The sequence below is a fragment of the Aphelocoma coerulescens genome, unplaced genomic scaffold (assembly GCF_041296385.1).
Source record: "Aphelocoma coerulescens isolate FSJ_1873_10779 unplaced genomic scaffold, UR_Acoe_1.0 HiC_scaffold_81, whole genome shotgun sequence".
NCBI lineage: Eukaryota > Metazoa > Chordata > Aves > Passeriformes > Corvidae > Aphelocoma > Aphelocoma coerulescens.
In genome coordinates, this window is record NW_027184066.1 from 7087 (window position 1) to 24740 (window position 17654).

General features: G+C 53.1%; 1 protein-coding gene across 1 annotated transcript; it reads right to left on the reverse strand.

The window, feature by feature from the left end:
* Positions 1-1888: 1888 nt before the first annotated feature.
* Positions 1889-7661, reverse strand: LOC138102533 (zinc finger protein 239-like). The gene is made up of 4 exons (XM_069000247.1): positions 7609-7661; positions 6974-7013; positions 6102-6180; positions 1889-5915 (listed from the first exon to the last, which is right to left on the reverse strand). Exons 2-4 carry the CDS (start codon positions 6980-6982, stop codon positions 5326-5328), a joined length of 678 nt encoding a protein of 225 aa, XP_068856348.1. The 5' UTR covers positions 6983-7013; positions 7609-7661; the 3' UTR covers positions 1889-5325.
* Positions 7662-17654: the final 9993 nt, after the last annotated feature.

Here is a 17654-nt window from a genome sequence, read left to right on the forward strand (position 1 = left end):
GTGGGTGCCTGGAGTCCAGGCAGCATCAATGCACTACAGACCTGAACAAAAACTCCCTGGGCAATGATTCCCCTGGGATCTAAAGCCCCCACCCCTCACACGACAGCCCCGTCCCACAGAAATGTCAGCCACTGAGCCTCTCGCTCTCCACGGCTTCACTGCTTTGGTGCCCAGTGGTTGCCACGGGGCCACCATGGCCCCTCTGAGCTGGGTTTGGGTGGGGTTTTGGTGGGCCTGCAGTCCCTGTTGTAATGTGGTTGTTCCAGTTCACAGACCACGATCTCTGGGCTGGCCACTCTGGGGATTTATTTTTAAGTCACGTTTAAGCTGCAGCTTTGTCCATTCTGTTATTCATGTTCAGGTTGGCAGCTCCAGGACTTGCTGTGATCCACCTGTGACTCACATGCCAGGGCCATAAAATTCTGAAAAACTTCACTGATCAGCCCAGCACTTCCAGCCACTGCTGTCTACTTTTAAATAACACAAATCTGTCAACCCCTCCTGTGCTCACAGGACAGCCACAGAGCAGGACAGCAGCGCAGCAGCCAGAGCTGAGGACTCCCCCAAGGACAGAAGGACAGCGTGGAAGGACAAACAGAGCAGCTCTGAAAGCACCGAGTGCTGCTGCTGCCTGGCCCTGCTGCTGTGCTGGGACTCAGCTTCTCTCCCCCTCTGCACACAGGCACTGCCCTGCCAGATTCAGATGAGGTTTCAAAGGAAGCATTTCTGACCAACAAGTTGCTGCAGGATCCTTTATTTTGCTAAAGTGCACAGAGGAGGTGATTCCTCATTTCCATTGTCTCTGGGTAAAATTCGAGGTGTAAGCAGTGAATTCTAAATAGGATGAATGATCCCAGTAATGGGATGGTGATAGGATAAATAAAGTTCCATTGTGCACAACATTATCACAAAATGAAAAAGGAAACCCTGCACACACACAACCACTCTGAAAAACTTGAGCAGACAGGCTGGGCCTGCACTGAGTTACACTGCAGCTGTGGAGAACAAAACCGGCACTTCATTGCTGCTGAAAAAATCCAGCCATCATTTTCCTCAGGGCATCCCTGAGCTCCTGGTTCCTCAGGCTGTAGATGAGGGGGTTCAGGGCTGGAGGCAGCACCGAGTACAGAACTGACACTGCAACATCCAGGGATGGGGAGGAGATGGAGGGGGGCTTCAGGTGGGCAAACATGGCAGTGCTGAGGAACAGAGAGAGCACGGCCAGGTGAGGGAGGCACGTGGAAAAGGCTTTGTGCCGGCCCTGCTCAGAGGGGATCCTCAGCACGGCCCTGAAGATCTGCACATAGGAGAAAACAATGAACACAAAACAGCCAAACACCAAACAGGCACTGACAGCGATGAGCCCAAGTTCCCTGAGGTAGGATTTGGAGCAGGAGAGCTTGAGGATGTGTGGGATTTCCCAGAAGAACTGGCCCAGGGCATTGCCCTGGCACAGGGGCAGGGAAAATGTATTGGCCGTGTGCATGAGAGCGTAGAGAAAGGCACTGGCCCAGGCAGCTGCTGCCATGTGGGCACAAGCTCTGCTGCCCAGGAGGGCCCCGTAGTGCAGGGCTTTGCAGATGGACACGTAGCGGTCGTAGCACATGATGAGGAGGAGGGAATACTCTGCTGAGATGAAGAACAGAAAGAAAAACACCTGAGCAGCACATGCTGAGTAGGAGATGTGCCTGGTGCCCCAGAGGGAATTGTGCATGGCCTTGGGGACAGTGGTGCAGATGGAGCCCAGGTCGGTGAGGGCCAGGCTGAGCAGGAAGAAGAACATGGGGCTGTGCAGGTGCTGGCCGCAGGCTCCGGCGCTGATGATGAGGCCGTTGCCCAGGAGGGCAGCCAGGGAGATGCCCAGGAAGAGGCAGATGTGCAGGAGCTGCAGCTGCCACGTGTCTGCCAATGCCAGCAGGAGGAAGTGCCTGATGGAGCTGCTGTTGGACATTGGCTGTGTCCGGGCATTGGGTTCTGCCACGGAGAAAAAGACAGTGAAGAGTTAGAGGAGATGTCTGTAACCACAATCAAAGCCATTTCCTGTACACCCTCCCTGGAACACACACAGACACCCTTTGGTGTTTAAGAGTTCTGAGGTTTTTGTTTTTAAGCTCCCCCATATCTCTCCTGGTATTCTTGGGTATCAGAAATCCTCAACCTTTCTGCTTCACTCAGGGAGAACAGAGCAACTTTTGCAAGGCAAGATGATGAGTGGAGACTCAGGGGAGGTGCTCTGTCATTCTGACCTGCTCAGAGTTTCTCTGTTTCACTTTTCTCAAATGCAGAAGGTTCACCCTCCCATGTTTCCCTTAAAGATCACCAGGTGCTGCTGGGAGCAGATGGATCCACCACAGACCCCCAAATGTCTGTCCCTCTCTCAAGGTCTCAGCACCACATTCGTAGCCGAGGACACACCTGGCTCATTTCACCAACCCAACAGCATTTTCACACTTGTAGCATCTCTGCTTTTCTCCTCTCTCTGGGCTTTCAGATAACACAAAGATGCTCCAGGACAGATTTGCATCCTGGAGGAAACTCCCAGCTTGGAAGGAAACCTCGGGGAGAGAGCCAAGAGTCCCAGAGCTGGCACTGGATGAAGGGAGATTGAGCTGCTGCCCTGGCTGCACTGACAGCCCTGCCCAGAGCCGGGCACTGGGCCAGCGTCACCCTGAGCCAGCTGTGCCCCCTCCCAGAGCCCCCCAGTGCCAGGCAGATGCTCCCAGCCCTGTGCTCTGCAGAGGGAACTGGGCCCGGGACCACAGAGCTGCCCCACAGCTCTGCTGCAGCTCTGCCTGCACAGGAGGGGCTTCACGCCTTGGAGCCCCGGCCCTGAGGGCAGAGGCTTGGCTGGGGGGCACAGGAGGGAGGGGGCTTCTTCAGAGGGAGGGGCTGCACTGGAGGGGATCCTGTGGGGATCTCTAAACTCTGCCTGACACATTTCTGCATTTGTTTTCTCTCCTCCCCTGATCTCATCTCTGCTTCCTGGGGATTTTCCTCCTGGAGCTGTTTCCCTGTGCCTGATCTCTCCCTGCCAGCACTCACAGACCCCAAATCTCTGTGCACTCTCCTTGGCCCTACAGAAACCTGCCTGTGTGCAGGGCACTGGCTGGGGACAGGTTCTGCTTGCAGCTTGGAGAAAGGACAGCTCAGACTGAGCCTGATGGGTCCAGCCAAGGTGATGCTGGTGCTGTCCATGGGCACAGGAGTGGCTGAAAGCACATGAGGGATCTCCTGTGCACCTGCTGATCACTGAAAGGAACAGTTCAGATGTCCCAGGGACCTGACAAAATTCATAACACCTTTAATATTTATCCTCCCTCCCCACCATTCTCCAGTGGCAGGAAACTGAAAACAAAGTCTCAGGAAATTTCCTCATTTCTATCAAAATCCTTGTATTGGAAATATTCTGGGAGTGATCAGAAACCCTCAGCCCATCAGAGCCTCATGAGCATTTCACCTCCCCTGCACTCGAGATGCTCTGAGTTGTACTCACAGAATCCGTAGGCAGGGGGATGTTGCAGCTTTAGGAGATCCCTCCAGGAGCTGCAGCTGCCGTGTCCTGCAGCCAGAGGCTTCCTGTGCCAGGGGCTGGGAGTGATTCTCCCCCAGTCACTTCCCAGCCCCTTCCCAGCCCCGGCTGAGTTGAAGCCCTGTGTGCCCCTGTGCTGTGCCCGGGCTGGCTGCAGGCAGTGCCCCAGCCCTGCTGGGCTGTGCCCAGGAGCTGCTCCTGGCCAGAGCTGTCTCTCTGCAGCGCTGCCGCTTGCCTGGAGCTGCCTCTGTGCCAGGAGCCCGGCCCAGCTCAGCAGCACAGACACAGCACAAGGACTGGAATGACCCTCTCGGGGCTTGGTGCTGAGGCCCTGAACATCAGTTCCTGGCAGGGACTGGCAGAAACCTCTCAAGGATTCAAGTCAGAATTGAACTTCAAAGTTTCTGGAAGTTTTCATGGGTCCCAGTGAGGGACACGACTGAGAAAGTGTCCCCAGGCTGCAGTCAGAGCAGAGAACTGGAGGCAGGGATGGCAGGGGGGACAAAGAGAAGGCAAGTCTTGGTGCCCTGGGGCACAGCAGCATCTGTGCCACCAAGGGCTGGGAGGAGACACCTTGTGCTGAGGCCCTGGGGCCTCCTGGGCACAGCCCCAGCAAGGCTGGGCACTGTCAGCCCCTTGTCCTGCCCTCAGCATTCCCCCACATCCCAGTGGCCTCAGGGATCTGCTGGAAGGAGTCCCTGGGGAGCCTTGGTCAGGAATGGCCCTGGGGGGCTCCTGAATGCTCCCAGGGACTGCAGGGTTTTCAAAGGACTTTGGCTTTTGCCTGGGAGTCTCTGAGAGCTTTGTGCAATCCCGGCCTCCAATTCTCTCCTCCAAGGAGTCCCTGAGGAGCCTGTGGTGGGCATGGAGCTCAGTGGGACCCATTGATGCCTCCAGACTGTGGAAACCATGTTTTTACTAGAAAATGGACATATCATGAACCAGCCATAAAACAGAAGAACCAGAGCACGTAAGACAGAAGGACTTGAGCACCTACACAGGGGAAGAGTCCATGGCGACGTTGTGAGAAAGGAACAAGCAGCACTGGGGAGGATGTGAATGAGGAACAAGCAAAGGAAGAAAAGGATAAGAAAATGCAAACTGAAGGACAGTTGTGACATACACGACAGACAGTGTGACACACAGACAAGAGCCAATCACAAAGCATAAAGCAGCGTGTGAAAATAGCCCTTAACCAGTAATAATAATGCACCATCGCGTGTAGGGAAAGCAAGAACTGTATATGAGGGACAGTAGGTCATCAATAAAATGGCTTCTGCCTGATTCACACCGAATCGTGTAGAGTCCATTGTTTCTCTCCGCAGTCACATGAAGAAACAATTGGACAGAGCAGATGAAAATTTTAGGGTGTAAAGGTAAAAAATCAGCTCTTCCCAATGAGTCTCCAATGTTGATCTGAGTCCCGATGGATGTTCCTGCCCCTGCATTCACCCAGGTGCCTACAGGGATCCAGGAGAACGTGGAGAGCACCAGCCAGGGGTCTTCCCAACCTGGATCACAGGGAATGTGGGTCACCAGGGCTCTGCCAAACGTGGGTCCTCTGATGGGAGATGGAGTTGGAGCAGAGGACAAAGCTCTTCCCGCACTCGGGGCACTCGCAGGGCTTCCCTTAGCGGTGCCTCCGTTGGTGTTGGGTCAAGTGAGAGCTCCTGGAGAAGCTCTTCCCACACTGGGGACACTCGTAGGGCCTCTCCCCAGTGTGGATGCGCCGGTGGGTGACGAGGTGGGAGTTTTGCTTGAAGCCCCTCCGGCACTCGGAGCAGCGGAAGTGCCTCTCATCCATGTGAATCCGCTTGTGCAGGAGGAGATGGGAGCTGGTCTGAAACCTCTTCCCACACTAAGGGACACTCGTAGGGCCTCTCCCTGGTGTGGATCCTCTGGTGGATACGTAGGTTGGAGATTGTGACACAGCTCTTCCCACATTCCCCACACTCATAGGGCCTCTCTCCAGTGTGTAACCTCTGGTGGCGGATCAGGGTGCATCTCTGGCTGAAGCTCTTCTCACATTCCCCACACTCATAGGGCCTCTCCCCAGTGTGACTCCTTTGATGGACAATCAGGTTGGAGCTCCACCTGAAGCTCTTCCCACATTCCCCACACTTGTGGGGCTTCTCCCCATCGTGAAGCTGCTCATGAACCACCAGCTCTGACCTCTGGCTGGATCTCCGGCCGCCTTCCCGGCACAGGGTGGGTCTTTCCTCCTCAGAGCACCCTGGGCTGCGTTTGCAGCCCCTCCTCCTGCGGAATCTCTGGGGCTTTTCCTCCCCATTGGATTCCTGCGCTGTGGAGCCGCTCAAAACGGTCTCTTCCACCAGGTTCTGCCGCGGGGATTTGTCCTCCCTGGGCTCCGTGCTCAGCTCCTTGTCTGGGGGAGGAAGGACAAGGAGAGGATGGGATTTGCCTCCGTGCCACAGGGAAGGGGAAGGAGATCCCCCCAGTCCGTCCCCGGCAGGACAGTGTCGGCAGCGGGGTTGTCCTGCAGCCGGGGGCGATGCTGGGCTGGGAGATGGAGCAGGACAGAGGGGGAAAGGGGCACTGACTTCCTCCTCACCAGCCTGGGGGTCCTGGGGCATCTTCCTCTTCCTCACAGCCTCCTCCTCCATCCGGCCAAGGGCTGGGAATGGGAAATCCTGGTTTGGGGAGAAACAAGGGATGAGTGTGTTGGGCTGGGGCTTCCTCCTGCCCAAGTCCATCTTTAGAAGTCACCGGGTACCTGGTGTCCATAAAACCAACAAAAAATCAAGGGTGACTCCAAAAAAAGCCTCCAGGAGTTGCCCCTTTCTAGTCTCTGCACTTTGGGGTTCTGGGGGTCCCTCTTGTCAGGGCTGCTGGGGGTCCCATGGGTCCTGGGGATCCCCCTCTCCGGAGTCCTGCTTAGGGATGCTGGGGGGTTTTGGGGGTCCCACAGGTCCCTTTTTTCCTGATTCTGCTTTGGCTCCCAGAGGTCCCAGGGTCCCCCTCTTCAGCCTCCCTCCACTCCAGGCACTTGGGGCTCCCCCCTCTCCTCACCGCCCCTTTTAGGGCTGAGAGATCCCAACCCCACCTCATCTCCAGGCCCCCCCACCCCTCCAGGCTCTTGGGGGTCCCCCAGCTCTGGTATCGTCCCTCTCTGCTCTCCCCACTCCAGGGGTCCCGTGTTCCAGCCCCCCGCTCTCCTGGGGATCCCCAAAGCCAATGTCCAACCCCGCCAGGACCGGGTGATCCTCACATGGACCTCCCAAGACCCCCAAGGGGCAATTATAGCTCAGCTTTGGAGTCCTGTAAGATCCACATATCCCCTCTGGCCCAAAAAATCCCTCCCAGGGACATGCAAGGACAGCTTGGGCTCGATTCCAGAATCTGCAAGCTCCAAACACCCCTCCAAAAAAACCCCTCCTTGTGACCCCCCGATAGGTTTGGGGTGAGCTCCCCCTCCCCGCTCACCTGCAGCATGGGGGGAAAGATGCTACCGGGGCTGGGGGTGCTGTGGACACAGTGGGTGGGCGGTGGAACCTCGTGGTTCTCCAGCTCCTCCTCCTCCTCTCTCCCTCCTCTTCCTCCCACTCCTCCTCCACTCCCACCCTGCCCCCCCTTTCCCACCCACTCTGCCCCACGGCTGCCACAGCACGGCCTGCTGTGTGGGGGAAGCTCCCTGATCAGCTCCAGGGATGGACAGGGGGGTTGGGGACCCCCCAGTGTGGATCCCTCCCTTCCCCAGAGCCCCAGTGAATCGCTCCAGGGCTCAGGTGCTGGGGGACAGGGCTGCACCCCCATGGAACCGCTCTTCTGCTGTCCCAACCCCACCTTTCCCTCCCCTCTCCTCCCCTTTCTCAGCGTTCCCCCAATCCACAGCCCCATTCCAGCTCAATTTGGGTGTCCCATCCCTCTCCCGCTTTGTTTGGGGGTCCCAGCCCCCTCTCGCCCCCCCCCCTTCTGCACCTTCCCCATCCCCAATCCCCATCTCCCCTCCCCCGGCCTTGGTTTTGGGGGTTCCAGGCCCCTCCTGCTCACTTTGGGGGTTCCATTCCCCATTTCGCTCAATTTGGGGTCCCAGACCCGCCCCCCTTCTCACCGCTCACCCCGCGGCCGGGGGGGCTCCCAGCACCACCAGTGCCACCAGTGCGGCCCCAGCTGCCCCCACACGCCCCATGCCCAGCGCCGGGCGCTGCCGACAGCCCCAAAGCAGCCGCGCTGTGCCCTGGGGGGTCCCCAGAGCGGCCCCGCCCCGCACGGCACTGGGAGCACCAGTCCGGACCAGTGCGGAGCGCGGGCGGGCGGCATCAGCCGTGCCCGGGCAGGGCCGGGCCCCGCGGGGCTCCCGCCCGCACTCGGCCCCCGCCGGGACAGCGCGGGGGGGCCCGGCCTGGCCGCCCCCACCTCCCCCTCCCCAAATTCCGCTCCGGGGGGCGCTGGGGGCGGGGGGGCTCAGCTGGGGCCAGAGGTGCCGGAGCCACGTGTCCCCCGCTGCCAGCACCGCCCCTTCAGGATTAGGGGTGCCCCAAAACTCCCTCGGAGCTGGCGGATACCCCGCAGGCGAGCTGCCCCTCCCCAGTCACCTGCGGGATGAGGGGAACGATGCTCCCGGAGCCGAGAGCTGCGGACACAGAGAGCGATGGATGCACGTGGAAGCTCCTCTTCCTGCCCCTTCTGTACCACCTCTTCCTCTCGCTCCTCCCCCTTTATCCCTCCTCTTCCTCCCGCTCCTGCTCCTCCAGCCGTCCTCCGTCCAGCAGGTCCGCTGCCGCCCCCAAACCTCGGGCTGGAGCGTGGGGTCTGGGACACAGCCCCGTGCTGGGGGGCGGCAGCGGGAGCCGCGGGGCCCGGCCCGTGGGGGCGGCCGGGCTTGAAAAGTGCGCGGGGCCCCAGCGCGGTGTCCCGGTCTTGTTCCTCACCTTAACACAATGTCTTCAGCTCCCTACGTGCCCTTCATTTAATCAGCATTTCCTAAATGCTGACCCATCCCATCATCATCTCTACCCGGAACAGAATTTCCCAGGCCATTCCAAGTCCTTTATAGTTCTTAAAATACTGCGGCCAACCCCTGACCGTGATTTCCCCCACCCCCGCCTCCATGCAGACCTTGTTGTCTCCCAGCACCAGGATCGTTCCCACTGGCCCAGGTCTGCATTTAGTGAAGCCAACAGTACTTCTACCACTGCTTTCAGCAAGACCCCAGTTGAGTCTTTACATTTCAACATAACCAGATGATGTCTATTTAGCATGGAATGTTACTGTCTAAGAGTTGCACGTCCCAAGCAATTTCTTAGCATAATAAATTTTAAATCCTTTGGGTTGAAGTGTTTGGAAATCATCTGCTAGCGTATAAAGCAACTTCACTACATTCTTATTTTCAATACCTATGTAGAGCTAAGGAATTCCAATTATGAGAGGCTCTGTTCTGTAAGATCATTAAAAGTTAATATCCACCACAACACTCTCTCTATTTCATTGGTTCTTTGCAATTGCTTAGCAAAGATAACAAGCACCAGGCTTTTTAAGAGAGGGAGACATGCTTTCTTACCTAAAAAGACACAATCTTGTTGCCACCAAAGCACTCACACAGGTGAAAGTCAACAAATTTCCTGCCTCTTCCTTCCTTTCCAAACCAGCGCAGCATGAGAGAAAGCAGCTGTTTCCCGAGGCCGATGGGTCACAGACAGGTCAGATGACATTGAGGCTTGTTCCTCAGAGGCTGTCAGCAAGCAGCAGATGATGATTGCAAGGATCCAGGTGACACCATCACCCTCTCAAGAGAGGAATCCTTTAAGCAAGCACATTGCTCATCACTTCCATCCTGCTTTGGTTTAGTGAACCAGCTCTTCCTGGCAATGAGCAGCAAGGGGATCTAATTTGACTTGCTATCCTTTTGCATTTTATTCAATCATTACATCAGAACAGACATTTTACTTTTGTTTCAGTTACTCCAGAGGACCTTGGCCCAAAGCAAAATGAAGTCAAATGAGAAATAGCTAGCTTAAATTTATACACACCAACAAATCATGCTGTGTTTCAACAAGTGTAAGAGAGACGTGGGACTTTCCTTCCCTCTTAGCAGCTGCAAGCATAAAAAAAGTAATGATGCAATGTTCATTAATAAAACTTTCTTTAAAATCTCTTCTTGTGGACAGATTCAACATCTGCAGGAGATACCCAAAACACACTCATTGTGCTGCACTTCCCTTTTTCCATTCATGTGTTATATCTACTGAAAATATGTTATCAAGTAGGTATGAACACCCCATGCTCCCAAATTTTCCCTAAGTAAAACATATATCTGTGTATGTTATAAACAATCAAACACAAGGGAGAAAAGCGTGGCACAGATACTGCAGCAAAGGAAATTCATCACATTACAGATCTCCCCTGATACGGAGATTGGCCAGGACTTTCATCAGTGATGGGAAGGAATTTCTCATCTTCCCATTTACAGCACCTGAAGCAAGAAGGACCCAACACCTTAAGCGGTGTCCAAGATAGCACAGAAATTTAAACAGAGCCATTTACAAAGGGCAGCAATTCATCTGGCCAGTTCACACCTCAGATAACTATCTGCAGAACCCAGAGCAACATGATACTCCAAGGAGCAGTGAGATAGCCAGAGGATTCTCAGCTAAAGAAAATCAGGCAAGAACAGGAGGTTCCTTAGCCTGGCTAGCCCAGATAACATCTCCCAGCCATTAGCATGAGATGAAACAGAAAGAGAGAGGCTGAATTACTTGCAGTGTACAGATACTGCCCGAGGGAAATGTGACAGGTGACCTACAACATAAAAAATGCACTTAACTGTAAAAACTAGGAAGTGAAGCTAAAAATGAGAAAAATTAAAAGCTGTCCTTGGATATGCAGTAAAAGGCACACTGACATCATAAACGGGAGAAGGAACACAAAAGCACCCAGCTGTTCAAAAGCTGTGCTATTCAGGTACAAAGAAATCAATGGTTCTTTAAAGAAAAAGTCCCTCACAACGTGAATGAGCTCAGTAACACTCAAAACAATATTATTTGTTAGAAAAATCATCTGCTCCAGTGCCTGAAGCAAAAGGTTTGCCGTTTATTCCATCATTCCCTCAAATCCAGGGATTAGTGAGAACTTCTTAACAAATTCCTGCCTTGCCTTATGGTCCTTCAGTTTCACCAGGGCCAAAGCTTGCTGCTCACAGTCAGTACACGAGTCCCTGTGGTGTTACCATCCTCTCGGAGTGAGAAAAGCACTCGAGATGGTGAACAAAGAGATGGGGCAGTTTCCTGAAGCCTGAGAAGGATGTTCTCAACTCAGTGGCACAAAGTCTGCTTTTGTTCAGACAGGAATGAAGAGGAAAAATGGCAGAAATTCATGATAGGGATGATGAGGAGAAACACTGGGCTGTGCACACATTCAGTCCAAGCAACATCAGCTCCAGGTGTGGTTTAAAATTCACATTTATGCTTTATTGAAGCCATGCACTGTATTTATGGCTCTCAGTGAATTCTGTATCCAAAAGGGACACGTTAGCTGATTAAAAATTAGTTGGATTTCTTTCCTTCTCCTGTAGCAGTGCCAGTAGGAGAGGTAACAAAGGCAGTTCCCTGGCCTTCAGACATTGCACAGAAGTGGGATACATTGATACACACTCATGCAGCCAAACTGCAGGTATTTAATTCAGGGCCTAAGACATGAAGCCGGGCTTCTTTTAATAAATCACGGACAGGGATGAGCTCCTGACATTAACATTCCACTCCTCCCTCTTTCTGCTGAGACAGTCTGGACAACACGAATATCCCTAATACAGATCCAGGGCTCTGGTATAACAGCCACCCCAAAAAGCCATAGTTCCAGCTACCTTTCCTTTCTTTGCATCATACCAGGAGGAATCAAAAGGAATGAAAACTATTTCATTTATTATTACAGGTGAGAACCCCTCAAAGTACACAGGAAGAGAAGTTGTATTTTGTAACCTTGTTCTCCATCTAGAAGTAAAACAGGGGCTGGTGTGAGGCAATGAGGGGAACAGAGAAAATGCTGAAAAGAAACTGAGGAATGTGAAGCCAAATTTTCAAGCATTCCAGGCAATCATACCACTCAGGGACATTCTACAGCTCAGCAAATCACATGCTGGAATGCAGTGGAGTATGGAGTAGGGAAATAGGGAACTGCTCAACAAAATAGGTGCTACAGCCTCTTGTGCTCAGGCTCTTAGCCCAAAGTATGTTCCAGCTCCAACTGAAGGACATTCTGAACCAGAGGAGTACTGACCTTTTGATTTTGGCAGTTCACAGTTCTCAGACATCACAACGTCTGTGGCTCCTCTCATCATTATTTTTGCTGTTTTCACTACTGGCCATCAAGTTTCCTGCAGTAGCCATCCATGAACCCCGGACCACTACTACATTAATAACACAGAGCATGGCTCTGAGAGTGCATTAGTGAGGCACCAAGAGAAAACCCAAATGATGATCCTCCTCACAGAAAAGGTAACAGACAAAAAAAAAAAAAAAAAGTGTGAAAATACTTTTTTAAAAGATGGCTGAAATTAGGTGAATTCTTAAAATTAAGTAAATGTCTGAAGTTAAATTTAAGCAAATTTAACTGTTGCAAAGTATTCTGAATACACATACAGTACAATATACTAGAGTCTAAAATTAAAAAATCTTACCGTCATGGAATATGGGGTAAGGGATATGTTTATTTGGGAAAATCAGTTCCGCAGAGACCTCTTTGCTACAAATACCTTGAATTTAATTCTTCTGCCTTGATACAACCTCCTGAGAAAATAAAAAATAAAATAAAAATCCTACAGGAAAAACTTGTGTTGGATGCAATCTACTCCCTCAGACCTGATACAAAAGTCTGATTTATTCTCTTGATTTATTGTCTTAAGGAGAATGAATTAATTATTCTTCCACTCAGAAGTCTATGGCATTAATCCTTGAGTTGAATCAGAGAAAATTCAATCTCTCTTGAGTTCCCACTCCATTTACTTTTCTTGTAGTGTTCTGTTTTGTTGGAGTGAAAGCTCCTCTGGACTCAGGCCCAGAGGGAAGCCAAAGCACAGGGGTTGAATTAAAACCTTTGGACAAGCTGAGATACATGAAGTCACACCAAAGTGAAATAGAAATATAGATATTTTAACCTTTAGTAGAAATATATGCGGAGTGCCTGAAACATTGAAAAGCTGCAGCAGAGACCTTAAACACAGTTCTTACTGCAGCAGTGTTACCTTTTCACAGAATTCTTTACTTTAGACAAAATATGGATAGAATTACACTGTTCACATTTTTTAGATGGAGTGTTCACATAAACAATAAGAGCTGATAGAAACTGCATCTGCAAATCTGTGTAATACCTGTGTAACACTGGTGTAAGGCTTACGACTGTTAGAATTAGACCAGGATAGGTTAAGAAAAGGAAAACTAGAATCGTGTGTTAATCTTATTGGTCAATTAACAAATATAATCCACACTTCTGCAAGAAAAAATATAGAGTCTAGAGTATAGAGCATATAGAGTATAGAGCATATAGAGTATAGAGCATATAGAGTATAGACTACAGAGAATATATAGAGCTGTCGCGGGTTGGGTTTGTAACCGGGCAGAAACACCAATTTAGTGTAGTGGTTTGGTCTAAAATACTCATTGCTGTTTATCTTCTGTGAGATAAGAATTAGGAGAAATGCAAAGCAGGCACCAACTTGAATGAATATAAAGAAGTTTATTAACAGACCTAAAAGAAGAAAAGAAAAAAATTATACCACCTTTAGAACTCTCCTCCTCCCCCCACCTTCCTCCCGTCTCCCACTGACAATGTAAAGACAACCCTTAAGATGTTCAGTCTGTTTACCACTTCCATAATAACCTGGTTTAGTCCATTTAGAAAGAGAAGTCTCTTTTTGCTCATGCTATGAAAACAGTATCACACCGAGACAGCCACCCACTTCCAAATATTGTTCAGTCCATTTAGGAAGAGGAGTCTCTCTGCTTGCGATGTGAGTCCCTTCCCCCGACTTGCAGCTTTTCCCGCAACTGCTTTCGAGGGTCCACTCTTGAAAGTTTTCTGGGGTACAATTTTAAGGTTGAGCTGTTCAGAAACAAAGAAAAACAGAGGCCCTTCTCCTTCCCTGGGAGCAAAGGGTCATCTTCATCTTTAAAACTATCTCTGGAAGCATCTCTAGGAATTGAGGTTTTTCTCCTTTCCTCTTTGGAGCAAAAGTCCTCATCTGGTTCATCTCTCTCTGTCCAAACTTCTCATGAAATTACAGCTGCGGCAGCATCTGCCTATTGCTTACGAGTTGAACACTCCACCCCCCATATCTTCATGAAATTACAACAGGATACTCTGATATATCATAGCTTCACAACAGACTTTCAGCTTTAAGCATCTCCTCTCTCTCTTCCCTCAGGTTTTCAGCTCTTCACAGCAATAAAAGGGTTAATCTCACCTCGGCCTTGCAGCTGTGTGGCTTATCGCAGTTGGTCACCTGACCTCTGCCGGACAGAGGTGCCGCTTTGCTGAATCTCGGCCGCAGTGGAGGGGGGGGGGTTCCGAGCCGCTCCGGCTGCCCACGGCAAGGCAGTGGGGGGGGTTCCACGGCTGGAACAGGCCCATGGCTCCAGGCTGGCTGTGGCCCGGCCCGGCCTGGCCCAAGCAGGGCCTGGCCGGGCCCGCTGGCCCCCGCACGGGGCCTGCAGCCACCTGTCCCAGCGCCGGAAACGAGAGAGGGCTTGGGGGGGAGTTTGTCTATTCTTAAGTGTGGATCACAGAGGCGGTCACAACTTTAAGTGGCTTAAAGAATTGTCCATATTCAAACTGGCCAGCTGATAGGTTCTATCAGGTCCCAGAGGAAGCTGTAAGCACCCCTTAGCAAGGATATCCCTTCCGGGACTATGCTTGCTAACCTATGACAAGAGCATATAGACAATAGAGCATACAGAATATATAGAGCATATAGAGCATATAGAAGAGGAAGAAGAAGCTGTGTTTTCCTGCTGTTTGCTGTCACTGCTTGCCTTTATCATGTAACCCCCTTCGAACTCTGCCTTCAAGAAAGCTGTGAGACTATGAAATAAAGAGCTCAGCAGAACAGCAGCCTCCTCTGCTCTCTCACCCTGCTCCGGGAAGGAAGGGTACCCCGTCAAAAGCTCAGCAGCGCAGAGCCCCAAGGCTGCTGTGGGCAGCAGGGCCCAGGGGCCGTTCCCACCCGCAGCGCTCCTGTCCTGGGCTGGGCCTGCACAGGGGCTGTGGCCCCATGGCTGGGGCAGCGGGGCACAGAGGGGCCGCGGAGCCGCTGCCGGGGCTGGCAGCAAGGCCAGGGACAGACAGGGAATTTCTGTGCATTGCCTGCGCTGGGCAGGGCTGAGTGTGGGGAAGGCAGAGCTCAGCCGGCCTCGGTGGCTGCAGGAAAAGCCAAGAGCCCCAAGAGCCCCCGTGGCTGTGCTGGAGACCAAGGCTGGAGGAGGGAAATGCGGGGCTGCTGCGGGATGGGGAGGGGGATTGAATTTCAGCAGGCACTGACGTGGGGCTGAGAGACTCAAGGGCTCCTTGGCCTGAGCCTGTCCTGGAAAGGTCTCTCAGCCCTCTGTGCCCGTGAAGGGCTTCAAGGAGGAGCAGAGCTCATCTTGGCAGGACCCTCATGGAATCCCTGAGGGACAAACGCCAGTGCCTGCCCAGCCTTCCCAACATCCCTGACACCAAAGGCCTTTTCCACATCCCTCAGTTCCAGGTCAGTTCCCAGAACACAGCACAGGCCTGTCCAGGTCCTGGGGGCGATTCCGAAGGGAGGCAGCTGTGATTTCTCCCCACAGACCCACCACTCCGGTGTCTCTCTGTGCAGCCCTTGGCTGTCCTGAGCACTTTCCCTGGAGCCTCCCTGCCCTGGACGTTTCTCTCCATGCAGTTCTCAGCACAGCCCAGCAAAGAATTCAGGTGGTTTCCCAGAGGACATTACTCTGGGAGTGAAGTGGCCTCAGGGCACTGTTTGTGCCCCTGGAATTGTGCCAGCCCCGAGTGCTGCTGATGGTGTTTGTGCTCACTCGGGTTCATCTCCCCACACCCACTCGATGCACTGATGAAGGCTCCTCAGGACAGAGCAAACACGGACTGCTGGCCTGGGCACTTGGTGTCCCTCCGTGCAGGGACAAACAACCTCCTGCAGGTGAGGGCAGAGGCCAGTGCTGGGATTGGTGGTGGCAGGGGCTGGTGTGGGACACTTGCCCTGGGCACCTTCCCAGGCTGTCCCCGGAACAAAGGCCCAGCCCAGGCCCTGCTCTGCTGCTCCCTCAGGTCCATCCCAGGAGCTCTGGCTGTGCCAGGACACTGCTGCGTGCCCCCCCTGCACACTCCCCCCTGCCCCTGGGCACTGGGGTTTGCTTTGCCAGGGCATTCCTGGGGCACATTCCTGACAGCAGCTCTGGAGGAGAGCGAAGCCTTCCTGCCCTGCCCTCAGGAGATGCCCTTTGCTGATGGAGCTGCTGTGCTGGAGCCCGGCTGTGTCCCAGCAGTGCCCATGGCCTGCCCCTGCCTGTGGTCACAGCACGGACACGCAGCAGGACAGTGACCGAGCTGCCCGAGCACTCCAGCCTTGCACCCTCAGAAGGGCTGGGAAAGGGAGTGTGGAGCTGGGAAGAGCAGAGGTGGGAAGAGGCAGGGCCATTGTCCCTGGCCGTGCTGCTGTGCTGGGAGTCTCTTCCCTCCAGCTCTGCCCACAGGCCAGAGTCCACAGGCCCTGCAGAGCCAGAGAAGGGCTGAGGAACAAACCTTGGACACAAAGGTCAGGGCAGCCCCTTGCTCTTATTCAAATGCACAGAGAAGAAGCCTCCTGAAAGTCTTTGTGTTTCAAAAGAAAGGTAGATGTTCATGTAGAAATGCTAGGAGTAGTACTACAGTACTTTATATAAAGCAGAATAACACCAGAAAAAGAATAAGAGAAAGCACCAATGAAAATATGGACAAAGAGGAAAAAAAAGGCCGAGATTGTAAAGAGTTACATTCTGAAGGTTCTGGAGCAGAAAAGAGAGTTTATTGCTTCTGAGAAGCATCCTAGTCATCATTTTCCTCGCACAGCAGAAGGAAATAGAAAGATTTTAACTTGTGAAAAGTATCCAGTCATCACTTTCCTCAGGGCATCCCTGAGCTCCTGGTTCCTCAGGCTGTAGATGAGGGGGTTCAGGGCTGGAGGCACCACCGAGTACAGAACTGACAGGGCCACATCCAGGGATGGGGAGGAGATGGAGGGGGGCTTCAGGTGGGCAAACATGGCAGTGCTGAGGAACAGAGAGAGCACGGCCAGGTGAGGGAGGCACGTGGAAAAGGCTTTGTGCCGGCCCTGCTCAGAGGGGATCCTCAGCACGGCCCTGAAGATCTGCACATAGGAGAAAACAATGAACACAAAACAGCCAAATACCAAACAGGCACTGACAGCGGTGAGCCCAAGTTCCCTGAGGTAGGATTTGGAGCAGGAGAGCTTGAGGATGTGTGGGATTTCCCAGAAGAACTGGCCCAGGGCATTGCCCTGGCACAGGGGCAGGGAAAATGTATTGGCCGTGTGCATGAGAGCGTAGAGAAAGGCACTGGCCCAGGCAGCTGCTGCCATGTGGGCACAAGCTCTGCTGCCCAGGAGGGCCCCGTAGTGCAGGGCTCTGCAGATGGACACGTAGCGGTCGTAGCACATGATGAGGAGGAGGGAATACTCTGCTGAGATGAAGAACAGAAAGAAAAACACCTGAGCAGCACATGCTGAGTAGGAGATGTGCCTGGTGCCCCAGAGGGAATTGTGCATGGCCTTGGGGACAGTGGTGCAGATGGAGCCCAGGTCGGTGAGGGCCAGGCTGAGCAGGAAGAAGAACATGGGGCTGTGCAGGTGCTGGCCGCAGGCTCCGGCGCTGATGATGAGGCCGTTGCCCAGGAGGGCAGCCAAGGAGATGCCCAGGAAGAGGCAGAAGTGCAGGAGCTGCAGCTGCCGTGTGTCTGCCAATGGCAGCAGGAGGAAGTGCCTGATGGAGCTGCTGTTGGACATTTCTTCCCTCTGGGCATTGTGAACTCTTGGAAGAAGGCATTGACAAGCTGGGACAGATTCCCCTGAATCGATTCTATTCTATTTTCTTACGAATTCCCGCAAAACCACTTCTCCTCCTGTGAGGGAACTTGGCTAAGC